Raw genomic sequence first — 19,848 nt, 5'->3', positions numbered from 1 at the left:
GCCACTCCTTGTCCTGCTACTCCCGGCCACTCTATGTGCTGCTACACCGGGCCACTCCTTGTCCTGCTACACCCGGTCACTCCTTGTCCTGTTATACCCGGCCACTCCTTGTCCTGCTACACCCAGCCACCATCTCCAGAGAGTATCGGACAGGAAGTGCAAGGGAAGTCCATTCATCAATCCATCAGGAACATGACACCCCTTCATCAAGACTGAAATTGATATAGAATGATGTAGAAAAATAACTTGAAAAAAAAAAATAAAAATAAACACCTGGCTACTACTTGTCCTGCTACACCTGGTCAATCCTTGTCCTGCTACACCTGTTCACTCCTTGTCCTGCAACACCTGGCCACTCCTTGTCCTGCCACACCTGGCCACTCCTTGTTCTCCTACACCCGGCCACCTTTTGTCCTGCTACACCCAGTCACTCCTTGTCCTGCTACACCTTGCCACACTTGGACCTGCTACACCTGGCCACTCCTTGTCCTGCTACACCCAGCCACTCCTTGACCTGCTACACCCAGCCACTCCTTGTCCTGCTGCACCCAGCCACTTCTTGTTTTCCTACACCCGGCCACACCTTGTCTTGCTTCACCTGGTCACACCTTGTCCTGATACACCTGGTCACTCTTTGTCCTGATACACCCGGCCACGCTTTGACCTGCTACACCTGGCCACTCCTTGTCCTGCTACTCCCGGCCACTCTATGTGCTGCTACACCTGGTCACACCTTGTCCTGCTACACCCGGTCACACCTTGTCCTGATACATCCGGTCACTCCTTGTCCTGATACACCTGGCCACGCTTTGGCCTGCTACACCTTGCCACTCCTTGTCCTGCTACTCCCCGCCAATCTATGTGCTGCTACACCGGGCCACTCCTTGTCCTGCTACACCCAGCCACCATCTCCAGGAGGTATGCAGGGGAAGTCCACTCATCAATCCACCAGGAACACGACACCCCTTTATCAGGACTGAAATTCAAATAAAATGATGTAGAAATATAACTTGAAGAAAAGAAAAAGGTAAGGCTTAACTGCCGAAATGTGCTCTTCTGTGGCCTCTGTTGGAACTTTTATTGGAGTAAACCCATTTTGGATTTTGGCACTGCGGTGTGGCACTCTTATCTCACCCTCTCCCCCTTCAGATAGTGTTATATTCTCCGTGTTGTGAGAGACACAGGACTCTGGTCTGGAACAACGGTTGTTTATTCAGGACTCACTGTACAGCATTACAGGACAGCTCTGCATATCAATACATCTCTGCATGTGTCTAAAGATGGCCACTCTGCCCCTTGACCCTTGTCATCACTCCTGGTTGGAGCCAGCCTTAAAGTGACAGTACATGTGAAACCCTTCAGGTATAACACCTTCCATCCATACCTAAAAAAAAACCAAAAAACAAAAAAAAAAAACAACAAAACAAGAACAGGCATAAAACAGTACTCATAATTGTCCAATACAGTCCTCCAACTCAGGAGATTTACATGGTTTCTTCCATGTCCGGATGTGAGAACAACTTCCAGGGAAGCTCCGGGGAGAAAATGGCAGCGGATCACTTTCGGCGGGCCCGTCGAAAGTCTCGTAACCGGTCTTGCATTTGAAACCGGTCAGGAGGGCGACAGTGTCGTTGAGGACGGGCACCCAGCGACTCGGGGCTGGAGGAAGCAGGGCTGGCCGGAATGGACACCGGCGGGGCCAAGAGGGGATTCCCTAGCTCAGAGGGTGAGCAGACCTCTGGTCCAGGGCTGGAGGGCTCTGTTGGAGCTGAGTTCAAAAGTTCAGAGTCTCCCCAAGCATCAGTCTCAATGCCTCCTGATCCGGTAGGAGCAGATCCTTGAGACACTGGAGGTGCAGCCGATGTCAGGGATTCGGGCAGCTGAGAACGAGGACGCAATTGGTCCGCATGCCTTCTGCAAATGGAACCATCTTCCAGGCAGACCCTATACATTTTGGGTCCCAAAGTCTCTGCGACGATAGCAGGAAGCCAACGAGTGTTGGAAGCGCCATAAGATCGGGCCCATACCTTTTGCTGGGCTGTAAACCGGGGAATCTCGTCGTGTTCGACCCTCTTGTCTTGGGACTGCCGTACATGTTCCTGGACCGTTTGAGGGCGGAGCATATCCAAAACAGTCCATGGCTGCCGACCCAAAAGAAGTTCAGCTGGAGTTTTCCCAGTGGTTGCATGTGGTGTGGTTCTGTAAGCAGAAAGGAAGGAGTCCAGCTGCTGGGGTGACAGGGACTGTTGTTTACTTGTAGCCACAGTAGCTTTGAAATAGCGTTTGAAGGTCTGTACAAACCTTTCTGCTTGACCATTTGTAGCCGGGTGGTAAGGTGCGGTCAACTTGTGTTTGATGTTGTGGGCAGTCAGGAAACCCTGAAACTCCTGGCTTGTGAATTGTGCACCGTTGTCTGTGACAATTTCTCTGGGGTATCCAAACGTAGCAGCGAGATGTAACAGTATGGAAATCGTCGCCTTAGTCGTTGGCTGAGTAACAGGAACGACCTCAGGCCACTTTGAATGGGCATCAATAATGATCAAAAAGGTGTGTCCTCTGATCGGGCCTGCAAAGTCCAAGTGTAGGCGAAACCAGGGAACCGTGGGCCAAGTCCAGGGCTGGACGCACCCTCGAGGAGGGTCTCTCGCAGTTTGTGCACATCCAGCACACGCATTCACATATGTCGTGATATCGGAGTCGAGGTTCGGCCACCACACATAGCCTCGGGCCTTTTGTTTCATACGTGTGCCCCCGGGATGACCAGTATGTAGCAATTCCAGAATGTGTCTCCGGAGGGTCTGTGGAACGATCACTCGGTCTCCCCATAAAACACAGTTGCCAGACACAGTTAATTCCAGACGCCTACGGAAGTAAGGCTCATAATCCTGTGTGACAGTTGCAGGCCAACCGTAACGTACCCAGGAGAGTATTGTCTTAAGGAAGGTATCCTTGGCTGTATGGGCTGCTACTTCCCCGGAAGACAGAAAGGACAGGCTGGTGTAACGACAACTCTTGACAGGTGGAGAAGAGTCTGTTAATGTCCTTGTCAGACGGGACATGGCGTCTGCATTAGCGTTGGCATCATGGCTGCGATACTGGATTTTGTAGTTATATGCTCCCAAGAATAGGGCATAGCGTTGAAGACGGGCTGCAGTCGTCTGGGAGATGCCTTTGTCAGGGCTAAAGATCTGAAGGAGTGGTTTATGATCAGTCAGTATGGTGAATTCCCTACCATACAGGTAAAGATGAAACTTCTTAATTGCCCATATGAGCGCCAGAGCCTCTTTGTCAATGTGAGAGTAATTGCTTTCTGCTTTTGTCAAGGACCTGGAGGCGAATGCCACAGGTTTCTCTGACCCATCTGGTAAAACGTGAGATAGTACAGCCCCTAGACCATAGGGTGAGGCATCACAAGCCAAGGTGAGAGGCCTTTGGAGGTCATAGTGCACGAGCATGCGTGACGCCAACAGCTTTCGCTTAGAAACTTCAAAAGCACGTTGGCATGCAGCCGACCAGTTCCATCTGGAGTGTGTCTCCAAAAGCTTGTTTAATGGAAACAAAGTGTGTGCTAGATCCGGCAGGAATTTGTGGTAATAGTTCAGCAAGCCCAGGTATGATCTCAGCTGCTGGACGTTGGTCGGGGCTGGAGCTTTTACTAAAGCATCAACTTTGGCTTCCGTGGTGTGTATACCCTCTGCATCCACAAGGTGGCCACAAAACTCCAATTTAGGTACCATGAATTGGCATTTCGCCAAGTTCACTTTTAGACCCTGTTCTTGCAGTCTCGCCAACACAAGCTCCACGTTATGCTTGTGTTCCTGGTCCGTCAGGCCCGTGATGAGCATGTCATCTAACAGGCACTGTGTGAAAGGAATGTCCGCCAAAATCTCATCCATTTTGCGTTGCCAAATGGCTGGGGCGGAGGCTACCCCAAACACCATCCGATTGTATTCATACAGTCCCTTGTGAGTGTTGATTGTTAGAAACTTGCGGGACGAAGGGTGGACCTCAAACTGTAAATAAGCTTGCCTGAGATCAAGCTTGGTGAAGTTTTGACCTCCTGCAAGAGAGGCAAAAATGTCATCTACTCTGGGTAGGGGATACTGGTCTATCTCCAGTTGAGAATTTAGTGCCATGCGGAAATCGCCACAAATGCGTAAGTCCCCATTCGCTTTCTTTACTGGTACAACTGGTGATGCCCACTCGCTGTGCTCTACCTTTGAGATGACACCTTGTTCCTCCAGCCGGCTTAGTTCAGCTTCCACACCTGCTCGGAGTGCGAAAGGTACCGTCCGAGCTTTGAAGAACCTAGGCTGGGCATTGGGTTTCAGCCTGAGTCTCACACAGTCATGCTTTATTTTTCCCAAATGGTGATCAAAGACTTGTGGGAATCGCTGTTTCAGGGATTCCACCCATCCCTCGTTATCTCTTGATGTGATGGTCACAGTGTTGCAGGGGTTAATGGCGATGTCTGGCATGCCAAAGTGAGCAATCCAGTCTCTCCCAAAGAGAGGGGGTCCCCCATGTTCTAGGATATACAATGGCATTCTCTTTGTCTGACCCTTGTAGGATACCTGTACTTTCACGTACCCCAGTGGGTGGAGTATCTGCTTTGAGTATGTCTGCAGTTTTATTGGTGTTGGACGGACAGTTGTTCGGATCAGAAGTTTTCTCCATTGTTTCTGGGTGATAACTGAAACTGCTGCTCCTGTGTCTACATCCATCTTGAGTTTCTTTCCTTCCACGGTTACCTCTACAGTCATTGCTGAGGGTGCTGAATGCATATGATGTATGTCCAATCTGTGGAGCACTTCCTCATCCCCTGATTCCGATGACGATGGATATCTTCCCACCATATATGCCTTTGTCCTGGGGTTCAGAGGTTGTTTATTTCGCACCTTCTTACTATGGCAGACTCGTTTCAGATGGCCTGCCTTACCACAATTATGACAGAGCTGATCCTTAAACCGGCAGACTTTGTGATCATGGTCTGTATTCCCACAACGGTAGCAAGCTGACGTCCTGGTTGGTGAGGGTCTATATTTACAGTTAGCTGCAGTTTGCTTGACTGCTGTTCTGAAAACTTCCTCTTTAACCTCTTCCCTTCTGCTCTGGGGGTTCAAAGCTTCTGTATCTTTCACAGCCATTTCCATCACTGAAGCTATCTCAATTGCCTTTGTAAGGGTAAGGTCTTTCTCTGTTAACAGTCTCTTTTGGCTAGACTCACTATTCAGTCCCATGACAAACTTATCCCTCAGTGCAGTTGGTAAATACTCCCCAAAAGAACAAGTTGAGGCTAGTCTGCGAAGGGCGAGCACATAAGCCTTAATATCTTCACCCGGCTGCTGCTGCCGCTGATAGAACCGGAATCTTTCTGCAATCTCTAGTGGTTTAGGCTGGAAGTGATTCCCTAACAGTGTCAGGAGCTCTGCCAAAGTCTTGGTTGCTGGTTTTTCAGGGAAAAGGAGATCCCTAAGAGTGTCATATGTCCTAGCACCAACCACTGTCAGAAACACTGCTACTTGCCTGTCGCCTGGGATGGCATTTGCACAGAAATATTGTTCTAATCTTTCAATCCAAGAAATCCACGTTGTCTGTTCGCCATCAAATTCACTTAATGTCCCGATCAATGACATTTTCCTGCTGGGCTCTGTGGGTTTTGTATTCCTGACAATCCAGAGTTTTTTTTCTTCCTTTCCTTTCTCACACGGATAGTAACCTTGTAAATCCCATCCTCGTCGCCACTGTTATATTCTCCGTGTTGTGAGAGACACAGGACTCTGGTCTGGAACAACGGTTGTTTATTCAGGACTCACTGTACAGCATTACAGGACAGCTCTGCATATCAATACATCTCTGCATGTGTCTAAAGATGGCCACTCTGCCCCTTGACCCTTGTCATCACTCCTGGTTGGAGCCAGCCTTAAAGTGACAGTACATGTGAAACCCTTCAGGTATAACACCTTCCATCCATACCTAAAAAAAAACCAAAAAACAAAAAAAAAAAACAACAAAACAAGAACAGGCATAAAACAGTACTCATAATTGTCCAATACAGTCCTCCAACTCAGGAGATTTACATGGTTTCTTCCATGTCCGGATGTGAGAACAACTTCCAGGGAAGCTCCGGGGAGAAAATGGCAGCGGATCACTTTCGGCGGGCCCGTCGAAAGTCTCGTAACCGGTCTTGCATTTGAAACCGGTCAGGAGGGCGACAGTGTCGTTGAGGACGGGCACCCAGCGACTCGGGGCTGGAGGAAGCAGGGCTGGCCGGAATGGACACCGGCGGGGCCAAGAGGGGATTCCCTAGCTCAGAGGGTGAGCAGACCTCTGGTCCAGGGCTGGAGGGCTCTGTTGGAGCTGAGTTCAAAAGTTCAGAGTCTCCCCAAGCATCAGTCTCAATGCCTCCTGATCCGGTAGGAGCAGATCCTTGAGACACTGGAGGTGCAGCCGATGTCAGGGATTCGGGCAGCTGAGAACGAGGACGCAATTGGTCCGCATGCCTTCTGCAAATGGAACCATCTTCCAGGCAGACCCTATACATTTTGGGTCCCAAAGTCTCTGCGACGATAGCAGGAAGCCAACGAGTGTTGGAAGCGCCATAAGATCGGGCCCATACCTTTTGCTGGGCTGTAAACCGGGGAATCTCGTCGTGTTCGACCCTCTTGTCTTGGGACTGCCGTACATGTTCCTGGACCGTTTGAGGGCGGAGCATATCCAAAACAGTCCATGGCTGCCGACCCAAAAGAAGTTCAGCTGGAGTTTTCCCAGTGGTTGCATGTGGTGTGGTTCTGTAAGCAGAAAGGAAGGAGTCCAGCTGCTGGGGTGACAGGGACTGTTGTTTACTTGTAGCCACAGTAGCTTTGAAATAGCGTTTGAAGGTCTGTACAAACCTTTCTGCTTGACCATTTGTAGCCGGGTGGTAAGGTGCGGTCAACTTGTGTTTGATGTTGTGGGCAGTCAGGAAACCCTGAAACTCCTGGCTTGTGAATTGTGCACCGTTGTCTGTGACAATTTCTCTGGGGTATCCAAACGTAGCAGCGAGATGTAACAGTATGGAAATCGTCGCCTTAGTCGTTGGCTGAGTAACAGGAACGACCTCAGGCCACTTTGAATGGGCATCAATAATGATCAAAAAGGTGTGTCCTCTGATCGGGCCTGCAAAGTCCAAGTGTAGGCGAAACCAGGGAACCGTGGGCCAAGTCCAGGGCTGGACGCACCCTCGAGGAGGGTCTCTCGCAGTTTGTGCACATCCAGCACACGCATTCACATATGTCGTGATATCGGAGTCGAGGTTCGGCCACCACACATAGCCTCGGGCCTTTTGTTTCATACGTGTGCCCCCGGGATGACCAGTATGTAGCAATTCCAGAATGTGTCTCCGGAGGGTCTGTGGAACGATCACTCGGTCTCCCCATAAAACACAGTTGCCAGACACAGTTAATTCCAGACGCCTACGGAAGTAAGGCTCATAATCCTGTGTGACAGTTGCAGGCCAACCGTAACGTACCCAGGAGAGTATTGTCTTAAGGAAGGTATCCTTGGCTGTATGGGCTGCTACTTCCCCGGAAGACAGAAAGGACAGGCTGGTGTAACGACAACTCTTGACAGGTGGAGAAGAGTCTGTTAATGTCCTTGTCAGACGGGACATGGCGTCTGCATTAGCGTTGGCATCATGGCTGCGATACTGGATTTTGTAGTTATATGCTCCCAAGAATAGGGCATAGCGTTGAAGACGGGCTGCAGTCGTCTGGGAGATGCCTTTGTCAGGGCTAAAGATCTGAAGGAGTGGTTTATGATCAGTCAGTATGGTGAATTCCCTACCATACAGGTAAAGATGAAACTTCTTAATTGCCCATATGAGCGCCAGAGCCTCTTTGTCAATGTGAGAGTAATTGCTTTCTGCTTTTGTCAAGGACCTGGAGGCGAATGCCACAGGTTTCTCTGACCCATCTGGTAAAACGTGAGATAGTACAGCCCCTAGACCATAGGGTGAGGCATCACAAGCCAAGGTGAGAGGCCTTTGGAGGTCATAGTGCACGAGCATGCGTGACGCCAACAGCTTTCGCTTAGAAACTTCAAAAGCACGTTGGCATGCAGCCGACCAGTTCCATCTGGAGTGTGTCTCCAAAAGCTTGTTTAATGGAAACAAAGTGTGTGCTAGATCCGGCAGGAATTTGTGGTAATAGTTCAGCAAGCCCAGGTATGATCTCAGCTGCTGGACGTTGGTCGGGGCTGGAGCTTTTACTAAAGCATCAACTTTGGCTTCCGTGGTGTGTATACCCTCTGCATCCACAAGGTGGCCACAAAACTCCAATTTAGGTACCATGAATTGGCATTTCGCCAAGTTCACTTTTAGACCCTGTTCTTGCAGTCTCGCCAACACAAGCTCCACGTTATGCTTGTGTTCCTGGTCCGTCAGGCCCGTGATGAGCATGTCATCTAACAGGCACTGTGTGAAAGGAATGTCCGCCAAAATCTCATCCATTTTGCGTTGCCAAATGGCTGGGGCGGAGGCTACCCCAAACACCATCCGATTGTATTCATACAGTCCCTTGTGAGTGTTGATTGTTAGAAACTTGCGGGACGAAGGGTGGACCTCAAACTGTAAATAAGCTTGCCTGAGATCAAGCTTGGTGAAGTTTTGACCTCCTGCAAGAGAGGCAAAAATGTCATCTACTCTGGGTAGGGGATACTGGTCTATCTCCAGTTGAGAATTTAGTGCCATGCGGAAATCGCCACAAATGCGTAAGTCCCCATTCGCTTTCTTTACTGGTACAACTGGTGATGCCCACTCGCTGTGCTCTACCTTTGAGATGACACCTTGTTCCTCCAGCCGGCTTAGTTCAGCTTCCACACCTGCTCGGAGTGCGAAAGGTACCGTCCGAGCTTTGAAGAACCTAGGCTGGGCATTGGGTTTCAGCCTGAGTCTCACACAGTCATGCTTTATTTTTCCCAAATGGTGATCAAAGACTTGTGGGAATCGCTGTTTCAGGGATTCCACCCATCCCTCGTTATCTCTTGATGTGATGGTCACAGTGTTGCAGGGGTTAATGGCGATGTCTGGCATGCCAAAGTGAGCAATCCAGTCTCTCCCAAAGAGAGGGGGTCCCCCATGTTCTAGGATATACAATGGCATTCTCTTTGTCTGACCCTTGTAGGATACCTGTACTTTCACGTACCCCAGTGGGTGGAGTATCTGCTTTGAGTATGTCTGCAGTTTTATTGGTGTTGGACGGACAGTTGTTCGGATCAGAAGTTTTCTCCATTGTTTCTGGGTGATAACTGAAACTGCTGCTCCTGTGTCTACATCCATCTTGAGTTTCTTTCCTTCCACGGTTACCTCTACAGTCATTGCTGAGGGTGCTGAATGCATATGATGTATGTCCAATCTGTGGAGCACTTCCTCATCCCCTGATTCCGATGACGATGGATATCTTCCCACCATATATGCCTTTGTCCTGGGGTTCAGAGGTTGTTTATTTCGCACCTTCTTACTATGGCAGACTCGTTTCAGATGGCCTGCCTTTCCACAATTATGACAGAGCTGATCCTTAAACCGGCAGACTTTGTGATCATGGTCTGTATTCCCACAACGGTAGCAAGCTGACGTCCTGGTTGGTGAGGGTCTATATTTACAGTTAGCTGCAGTTTGCTTGACTGCTGTTCTGAAAACTTCCTCTTTAACCTCTTCCCTTCTGCTCTGGGGGTTCAAAGCTTCTGTATCTTTCACAGCCATTTCCATCACTGAAGCTATCTCAATTGCCTTTGTAAGGGTAAGGTCTTTCTCTGTTAACAGTCTCTTTTGGCTAGACTCACTATTTAGTCCCATGACAAACTTATCCCTCAGTGCAGTTGGTAAATACTCCCCAAAAGAACAGGTTGAGGCTAGTCTGCGAAGGGCGAGCACATAAGCCTTAATATCTTCACCCGGCTGCTGCTGCCGCTGATAGAACCTGAATCTTTCTGCAATCTCTAGTGGTTTAGGCTGGAAGTGATTCCCTAACAGTGTCAGGAGCTCTGCCAAAGTCTTGGTTGCTGGTTTTTCAGGGAAAAGGAGATCCCTAAGAGTGTCATATGTCCTAGCACCAACCACTGTCAGAAACACTGCTACTTGCCTGTCGCCTGGGATGGCATTTGCACAGAAATATTGTTCTAATCTTTCAATCCAAGAAATCCACGTTGTCTGTTCGCCATCAAATTCACTTAATGTCCCGATCAATGACATTTTCCTGCTGGGCTCTGTGGGTTTTGTATTCCTGACAATCCAGAGTTTTTTTTCTTCCTTTCCTTTCTCACACGGATAGTAACCTTGTAAATCCCATCCTCGTCGCCACTGTTATATTCTCCGTGTTGTGAGAGACACAGGACTCTGGTCTGGAACAACGGTTGTTTATTCAGGACTCACTGTACAGCATTACAGGACAGCTCTGCATATCAATACATCTCTGCATGTGTCTAAAGATGGCCACTCTGCCCCTTGACCCTTGTCATCACTCCTGGTTGGAGCCAGCCTTAAAGTGACAGTACATGTGAAACCCTTCAGGTATAACAGATAGATGTCCATGAATCTTCTACTACATAGGGTCACCTAACGTTCTTCTGGTTGGATTGTACAGAACTTGCAGGATTACTGCTGGGATTTCCAGGATTCCTAGGGCCTCCACTACCTCCAGGACTTCCCAAGTTCCTGGTGACAATGCTGGGAGTGTCTTCTAACCAGAAGGGTATTTAGGCTCGAGCCTTTTAAATAAGTGTAATCACCAGCTGCCTGAGAGCTAAAATACTTACCAGTTGCCTGGTTGTTGCTGACCTAGATTGACCTTACTACTCTTGCCTGCTGCCGGCCTCAACCCCTGCCTGGACTTGAGTACTCTCTTGTTTGCTGCCTGCCTTGATCCCTTCAAGAACCTAACTAATCTCATGCCTGTCATTTGCCTAATTTCCTTGCCTGGACCTGAATATTCTCTTTCCTGCATCGACCTCTGCCTTCATGTGACTACTCTCTTGTCTGTCACCTGCCTCAACCTCTGCCTGTACTTGACTTCTCGCTTACCTGCTGCCTCCCATGACCCCTGCCTGGACCTGACTACTCTCTTTCCCATCCCCTACCTAAAGCTCTGCCTGTACTTGACTACTCGCTTACCTGCTGCCTCCCTTGACCCCTGCCTGGACCTAACTACTCTCTTGCCTTTCGCCTGCCTCAACCTCTGCCTGTACTTGACTTCTCGCTTACCTGCTGCCTCCCATGACCCCTGCCTGGACCTGACTACTCTCTTTCCCGTCCCCTACCTAAAGCTCTGCCTGTACTTGACTACTCGCTTACCTGCTGCCTCCCTTGACCCCTGCCTGGACCTCACTACTCTGTTGCCTGCTGCCTGTCTTGATGTTTGCCTTGACCTCTGCCTTGACCTGACTACTCTCTTGTAGTCATTGTTAATGTACTCCACCAATGGGTTGCAGCCCTTCTATCACAGCAACCCATTGGTGGGGTGAGGGCCTCGACCCGCTGCCAGTTTGTAGCACAGAAAACCCGAGAACCACTAGGGTTTCTGGTCCAACTCCACCATAATGAGATCTGGTAAGCAATCGCTGGTACTTAGACTCCGTGCCTAAGGTGAGCCCATGACATCTACCAGGGGGCACCATAACAGGGATGAAATAATGGCCCTCTGTGGTGAAAACATATAATCGTTTCCCAGGTTGATGTGAGACTTTTCCGATGGCCTTTTGTTCTGATACCAGGGCCCCTTTTTACCCTGATGTGGTTGGTGGAGCCCCCCCCCTCCATATACATATTGGGTAGTCCTGGTTGGTCTCTCACATACAATCAGTGTCAGCATGCAACATTTGCAGCTCTTCGGCTCTGCGTCCTGGTGTGCCCGTCCTGTGGTCGGGGGTCGGGTTGTGGCTTTGGTGTCAATGTATCATCATTGGTCATGTTCCTCCCTCTCATGTGGTCATGTGCAGTCTCAGTGCGAATGGTTTGATGTGACCACATGATAGGGACAGCTTCCTCTGATGGGAGGGTGACGTGTAATGTTGTTTGTGGACACCATGCTGGATCCAGATGCTGCAGATGTTATCCTGGGGCAGGAGGTCTAGAAATGATCTGCAGATCTCATATTTCGGGGTCTCCATGCTGGAGAACTTTTTACGGGTTCTGTATTGATTTTAATTTCATTGTTATTGGCCAATAAAGTGCTAAAGAAGAATACGCCTAGCGTATAGAGTAGCAATAATCACTGATGGCCATACAGGTCACCTAGAGTGTTAGCTCTTCTGTCCTCCTCCATAGTTGGCATGATGCTGTTGGTGTACAGAGTGCCCCCTGCTGGCTGACCCTAAATTACCTTTATTTGTTTTAAAAGTACATCCGCCACTTGCCGACCGCTTAACTGGGAAAATACGCCATGACTTTGACATTTAATATGACTGCAGCTAGATTCCATAATAAAATTTTCCTCAGGAGCTGAACTTTCTGATAAAAATGATCCAAGAAGCTAATTAGCTGCTGGATCATTTTTAGAAGCAGCAGGAGGGGTGGTCCCACCTCCCGCCGCTTTCCGGTGGTTCCCGGGCTTACCTGGCTAATCGGTAGCTCCAGGAACCGATCCATCACTGACGGTGGCTGGACACAGAGATGAGCAAAGAAAAGATGGCCTCTGCTCATCTCTATGGCCTTGGAGGACCAAAGTGATGGTCACTTTCAGTTCGAGCCCCGTGTAAACAAGGCCATTGTTTTTTAAACCAAAAGATTTATTTATTTATTTGATCTTTTACACTTTTAAAGGTAGAGGAGAGATGTGGGGTCTTATAGACCAGTGGTCCTCAACCCTGGCCTACAGGGCCCACTAACAGGCCAGATTTTCAAGATAACTGAAATACATCCCAGGTGATATCATTTGCTGCTCAGTGATTGCAGTACTCTAGTCTGCATCTCCCTAAGGAAATACCTAAAATCTGGCCTGTTAGTGGGCCCTGTAGGCCAGGGTTGAGGACCACTATTATAGACCCCTGATCTCTCCAAAAAGAGGACCTTCCTGGTTCTGGCCTTATGTAAACAAGGCCATTTTAAAAAAAATTTTAAACCTAAAGATTTTTTATTTTTTTTTGATCTTTTGCTTTTAAAGGTAGACGAGAGATGTGGGGTCTTATAGACCCCTGATCTCTCCAAAAAGAGGACCTTCCTGGTTCTGGCCCTATGTAAACAAGGCCATTTTTTTATCTTTTGCTTTAAAAGGTAGAGGAGAGATGTGGGGTCTTATAGACCCCTGATCTCTCCGAGAATAGGACCTTCCCGGTTCTGGCCCCATGTAAACAAGGCCATTTTTTTTTTTTGTTTAAACCAAAATATATATATATTTTCTAATATTTTGGCTTTTAAAGGTAGAGGAGAGATGTGGGGTCTTATAGACCCCTTATCTCTCCAAAAATAGGACCTTCCTGGTTCTGGCCCTATGTAAACAAGGCCATTTTTTTTTATCTTTTGCTTTAAAAGGTAGAGGAGAGATGTGGGGTCTTATAGACCCCTGATCTCTCCGAGAATAGGACCTTCCTGGTTCTGGCCCCATGTAAACAAGGCCAATTTTTTTTTTTTTAATCCAAAATATTATTATTTTTTTTTATCTTTTGCTTTTAAAGGTAGAGGGGAGATGTGGGGTCCTATAGACCCCTGATTTCTCCAAAAGGAGGACCTTCCTGGTTCTGTCCCTATGTAAACAAGGCCATTTTTTTTTTTAACCAAAAGATTTTTTTTTTTTTTTGATCTTTTGCTTTTAAATGTAGAGGAGAGATGTGGGGTCTTTTAAAACCCTGATCTCACCAAAAAGAGGACCTTCCTGGTTCTGGGCCCATGTAAACAATTTTTTTTTTTTTTTGCAAAAGATCAAACTTTTTTTTTTTGCTTTTAAAGGTAGAGGAGAGATTTGGGGTCTCTCCATAAATAGGACCTGTCATAGTTACATAGTTAGTATGTTTGAAACAAGACACAAGTCTATCCAGTTCAACCAATAAAAGGGGAAAAAAAAATTGGGGGAAAAAAATTTAAAGCATTTTATTTATTGATAAAAGTTATCAATATTTTTTTTAAAGGGACAGTGTAAAAATAAAAAATGTAATAAAATAATAATTATAATAATAATAATACTTTTTTTTTTTTTTTTAAAGTCCCTGTCCCCTTGTGCTCGCACGCAGTGGTGAACGTATAGATATCATGCCCACCCACATATGTAAACGGTGCTCGCAGCACACATGTGAGGTATCAACACCAACGTCTAAGGGAGAGAAATAATTCTATCCCCAGACCTTCTCTGCATCTCTAAACTAGTAACCTGTAGAAATTTTTTAATCGTCGCCTATGGAGATTTTTAAAATACCGTAGTTTGGCGCCATTCCAAAAGCGTGCGCAATTTTAAAGCATGACATGTTAGATATCTATTTACTGGGCCAAACATCATCCTTTAAATCTTACAAAAAATTGGGTGTTATATTTTGTTTTTCTTTTTTTAATTTGTTAAAGTGTATTCTTTCCCAAAAAAAAAATGCGTTTGAAAAACCTGCTGCGAAAATATCGTGTGACATAGAAAAATTGCAACACCCACCATTTTATTCTTTAGGGCCTCTATATATAATGTTTGGGGGTTCTAAGTAAATTTCTGGCAAAAAATACAGATTTTTACTTGTAAACAACAAGTGTCAGGAAAAGGCGTGGTCAGGAAGTGGTTAAATAAAACTCAGTGACACCCCCCCCCCCCAAGAATCCTCCCCAAACTACAACTGTCATGGCGGGTCCAGGATAGGAAGCACCTTAGGGGCGGCTGGCCAGTTAAAAGATAGCATGCAGCTCCCCGGGGGTTAGACAATGTGGTCGCAATGCTTTGCTTAGTGGTCACAGAATAAATGATGCCCCCCCCCCCATTATTTTCAGCTGCAGCACCGCCACCGAACGCAACCAATGCAAGTGAATGGGGCTGTGCTGCAACCTCAGATCAAACTCTTGGCTTCTGGTTGTGGTGCCGTATTTACATACAGAATCCCCACTTGGCTGTCAAAAAAACGATTGCCGTACAGGGGGCAGTGGCCCCTTCTCTACTGCCCTCTGAAAAGTGACCCACCACAAATCGCTGGGGTGGCAAGGGCAGCTGTCTGTGGAGCGAGCCAATAATCCTAAGTGGATTTTCAGTTCAAATCAGATAAATCCATTCCAGGTGTGCAAAATCTTACTGTGAGTTGTAAAGCAGCCGCAGCCTGAGTATTAAAGCCTGTCCCCTGCAGAGGAGGAGCCTTGCTGTCTTTGTGGAAGCAGAGGCTTCTCTGCAGAGGTCTGACACGCCTCTCTGCTGAGTCAGAGATAGAGTTCTCCAATCAGCAAAGCTCCTTCTCTCCACTGATTGGAGAGCTATGGCTCTGACTCAGCAGGGGGCATGCCAGACCTCTGCAGAGAGGCCGCTGCTTTCTCACAAAGCAAGGCAAAACTTTCTAAAGAAAAGGAAGGGTCAGACCGTATTTCGTTTTTCTAAACTAAAAGCATAATTGGGGTTTGAATTTTTTGGGGTTCGGGTCCCTCTCCTGCACCTCCATAACCAGATGAGGTGGACCAACCTGTCCACATTCATACCTCCCAACCATCCCTGATTCACCGGGACCATCCCAGAAAATGGTCCGTGTCCCGCCATCTGGTGAGTCAGGGCCGAGTCCCAGAATGCCCACGGCAGTGCGGGCAGGTTGGTTCCCCGCACGCTGCAAACAATACATTCCAGCCGGCATCTCTCCCCGCTGCTCTGACAGTGCAGAGCGCCATGCACTGAACCTGCCCCTCCTCCTTCCTGTGTTTTCCTGTACATGGAGGAGGAGGAGGAGGGGAGCAGCACACCACTCTGCAAGACACTGCTGATCTGAGGTCTGTGATTTTTATCTACTCCAGGGAGGGAGGCATGGAGCAGAGGGAGACATGAAGCAGAAGGGGTAGACATGGAGCAGTGGGGGGAGACATGGAACAGAGGAGGGAGGCATGGAACAGAGGGGGGAGACATGGAGCAGAGGAGGGAGGCATGGAGCAGAGGAGGGATACATGGAACAGAGGGGAGAGACATGGAGTAGAGGAGGGAGGCATGGAGCAGAGGGAGACATGGAGCGGACGAGGGAGACTTGGAGCAGAGGGAGACATGGAGCAGAGGAGGGAGACATGGAGTAGAGGGAGACATGGAGCAGAGGAGGGAGACTTGGAGCAGAGGAGGGAGACATGGAGCAGAGGAGGGAGACATGGAGCAGAGGGAGACATGGAGCAGAGACGGGAGACTTGGAGCAGAGGAGGGAGACATTGAGCAGAGGGAGACATGGAGCAGAGGGAGGCATGGGGCAGAGGAGGGAGGCATGGAGCAGAGAAAGACATGGAATAGAGGAGGGAGGCATAGAGCAGAGGGAGGAGACATGGATCAGAGGGGGGGGGGGGAGCATGGAGCAAAGGGATGAGACATGGAGCAGAGGAGGGAGGCATGGAGCAGAGGGGGGAGGCATGGAGCAGAGGGGGGGAGACATGGGGCAGAGTATGGGATATGGAGTAGAGGAGGGAGACATGGAGCAGAGGGGGGAGGCATGGAGCAGAGGGGATGACATGGAGCAGGGGGGAGACATGGAGTAGAGGAGGGAGACATGGAGTAGAGGAGGGAGACATGGAGCAGAGGAGGGAGGCATGGAGTAGAGGAGGGAGACATGGAGCAGAGGGGGGAGACTTGGAGCAGAGGGGGGAGACCTGGAGCAAAGGGAGACATGAAGCAGAGGGCGGAGACATGGAGCAGAGGGGGGAGGTATGAAGCAGAGGGAGGCATGGAGCAGAGGGGGGAGGCATGGAGCAGAGGAGGGAGGCATGGAGCAGAGGGGGGAGTCATGGAGCAGAGGAGGGAGGCATGGAGCAGAGGAGGGAGTCATGGAGCAGAGGAGGGGAGGCATAGAGCAGAGGGGGAGACATGAAGCAGAGGGAGACGTGGAGCAGAGGATGGAGGCATGAAGCAGAGAAGGAAGGCATGGAATAGAGGCGAGAGGCATATTTTATAGGTACAAGGAAGCCAGGGTTTTAACAACATCCCTTAGGCACCTCCCACTGCTAAGCTATTGGGCACACCCATATTTTGCCGCAGCGTGATACACTGAATTTCAAATGTTTGGAGGTACGCACATTGAGATATAACGGAGACAAGCACATGGGTAACATTTGTTGTTGTTCTCTGCAGCTCCATAAATGAATCCTCATCATTCCACCACCAATATTTGATTTCTTTCTCTCCTGGCAGAGCGGCACCACCACCACCAGCACCACCAAGGCTGGGAGGGTCATGAAGGTCCCCATAACAGGCAGACAGCGGGTGTGGCAGACCCAGCGGGGAGCGCCCTATGAGAACCCAAACTGGAGATTCGAATCTTCCAGCTCCAGTGAGGAGGTGAGGGAATGACTCATCCTTATTGTTGTTTTCACAGTGCTGGGAGTACCACCCGTCCCAGGAGACCAGCCATTGCTTTATTATTACTGCCCAGCAAAGCTCCAAAGACTGAAACATGTGAGAGACCTAAAAGATGGAGGACCGTCCGAACCCTCCTCAGTCTGCTGGAAATGTTTAAAGGTGAACTGGGGCAATGTATCTGACCTCAGAAGAAGGTTTAGCTCCATTGTTCTGTCTGGAATGGTCCCTCTGATTGGGTGTCGGGTAATGTGAAATGTGTGTCCCGTGTCCCGGTAATGACCAGTTCACCTTCTCCATAGATCTCCAGGGTCAGGCACCCTCCACCACGCAGCAGATTGCAGCCAATCAGAAGCAGGATGGAAGTCCGCTGCCGCCGTCATGGCTGTACATCTCCTCTTGGGTCCACTGTGGATGATTCCAGCTCCAGCGAGGAGGACTGATCTGCCAGTAAGAAAGATCACATGACATCATTTTACTGCCACTTTCCGATATTGGCTCATATATATAATTATATATATATATATATAATATATATTGTTATATTAACAATATAATTTTTTTGCATTGATACATGGGCCCTAGGGCAGTATCTGGGCCCCCGTACCCCTTTTATGGCCAATAGCCTTAAAAACGGGGACTTTTGATTTTTCAAGTTCAGGTCCCATAGGGTTCACGGCTCGGGCCGAACCTTTTCCTTGTTCAGGAGTTCTGGTGTGAACAGAACCGGGGGGAGGGGTTTGGCCCATCACTATTCACTACATTGGCTCATTGTGATCATGTGACACCACTACATTGGCTCAGGGTGGTCACATGATATCTCTATGCAGCTAGTTTATTATTGGTTGAGTGCAGTCACATGACATGACTTTGCAATCAGCTTTATGCATTAACCCTTTCCCTGTCATATTTCTGTTCTTTACAGGTGGGAGGCCGTCGCAGTTCTCTGACCGTATTCCCGGGAGCCGAGGCCTTCTGGCTGGATGATAGGCCGGCTCGTTGGAGGCGTCTGTCCGTCTGTCGCACGTTCATCAGTATTCAGTCATTGTAGTGTTAGTGACACATTATGCAAATTAGCTAGACAGGAAGGGGGCGTGTACCTCATTATTATATTTTCACAACATGATCACTAACTCAGTAGGGCACATTATAGAAAACACCAATCATGGGGGACCAACCTCATATCATTCTGTTAGAGTGTCAGCTTTGTGGCTCAGCCTGCTTTGTGTTACGACTCTGCTGACTGCGGAGTGGGGGGGGAGGGGTAACTTTAATTAAGTGGAGAATTAATAATATTAATATAATTCTGTCTTCTGTTCTGTATACAGACATTATTAAATATTACAATGTATCACTGCGTGTCCCATGAATGAATCCTGTTGGTGAATGATAGTATATCTTATATTGATGGATGGAGTGGGGATGGGTTAGAACTTTTGTCAGGTTTTTTTTGTTTCCTGTGCTCCTATTTGGGAGATTTTCATGTAATTCCTGCCCTGGTGACCACACAGGAAGTGAAGGGAAATCCACAGAGTCTAATCTCACAGGTGTAGGCGACATGCCTGTCCTCCAATGATCAGACTTTTGCTGACACTCCTCCCCTTCTCAGCCTGATTGTCCTCCAATGATTAGACCTATGCTGACACACCCCTCCTACTCAGCCTGCCTGTCCTCCAATGATCAGACTTTTGCTGACACTCCTCCCCTTCTCAGCCTGATTGTCCTCCAATGATTAGACATATGCTGACACACCCCTCCTACTCAGCCTGATTGTCCTCCAATGATTAGACATATGCTGACACGCCCCCTGCACAGCCTGCCTATCCTCCAATAATCAGACCTGTGCTGACACATCCCTCCTACTCAGCCTGCCTGTCCTCCAATGACTGGACCTGTGCTTACACACCCCCCTGCACAGCCTGCCTGTCCTCAAATGATTAGACCTGTGCTGACACACCCCCTGCACAGACTGCCTGTCCTCCAATATTCAGACTTGTGCTGACACGCCTCTCCTGCTCAGCCTGCCTGCCCTCCAATGATCAGCCTTGTGCTGACACGCCCCCTGCTCAGCCTACCTGCCCTCCAATGATCAGACTTGTGCTGACATGCCCCTCCTGCTCAGCCTGCCTTCCCTCCAATGATCAGACTTGTGCTGACACCCCCCCTGCACAGCCTGCTTGACCTCCAATGATTAAGCCTGTGCTGACACACCCCTCCTGCTCAGCCTGCCTGCCTTTCAACGGTTGGACCTGTGCTGACACACCCCTGAACAGCCTTCCTGCCCTCCAATGATCAGACTTGTGCTGACACACCCCCTGCACAGCCTGCTTGTCCTCCAATGATTAGACCTGTGCTGACACACCCCTCCTGCTCAGCCTGCCTGTCCTCCAAT

The 19,848-nt window shown here is 48.8% G+C and overlaps 1 protein-coding gene across 2 annotated transcripts in view; it reads left to right on the top strand.

Annotated features, from left to right (window-relative positions):
* LOC309555852 (uncharacterized protein) overlaps nucleotides 1–18,807 on the top strand; it is a 31,686-nt gene extending 12,879 nt beyond the window's left edge. Inside the window, exons 5-7 of one of the 2 annotated variants that reach the window (XM_082258018.1) lie at nucleotides 17,292–17,438; nucleotides 17,759–17,906; nucleotides 18,382–18,807. In XM_082258018.1, coding sequence (XP_082114144.1) covers nucleotides 17,292–17,438; nucleotides 17,759–17,899 — 288 coding nt within the window. In that variant the 3' untranslated portion in view covers nucleotides 17,900–17,906; nucleotides 18,382–18,807. The remainder of the gene's footprint in view (nucleotides 1–17,291; nucleotides 17,439–17,758; nucleotides 17,907–18,381) is intronic. The other variant, XM_082258019.1, reaches the window with a different exon arrangement.
* Nucleotides 18,808–19,848: the final 1,041 nt, after the last annotated feature.

The sequence above is a fragment of the Pelophylax lessonae genome (genome assembly GCF_965119305.1).
Source record: "Pelophylax lessonae genome assembly, chromosome: 5".
Classification (NCBI taxonomy): Eukaryota; Metazoa; Chordata; class Amphibia; order Anura; family Ranidae; genus Pelophylax; species Pelophylax lessonae.
This window is presented reverse-complemented; position numbering and strand designations above follow the sequence as displayed.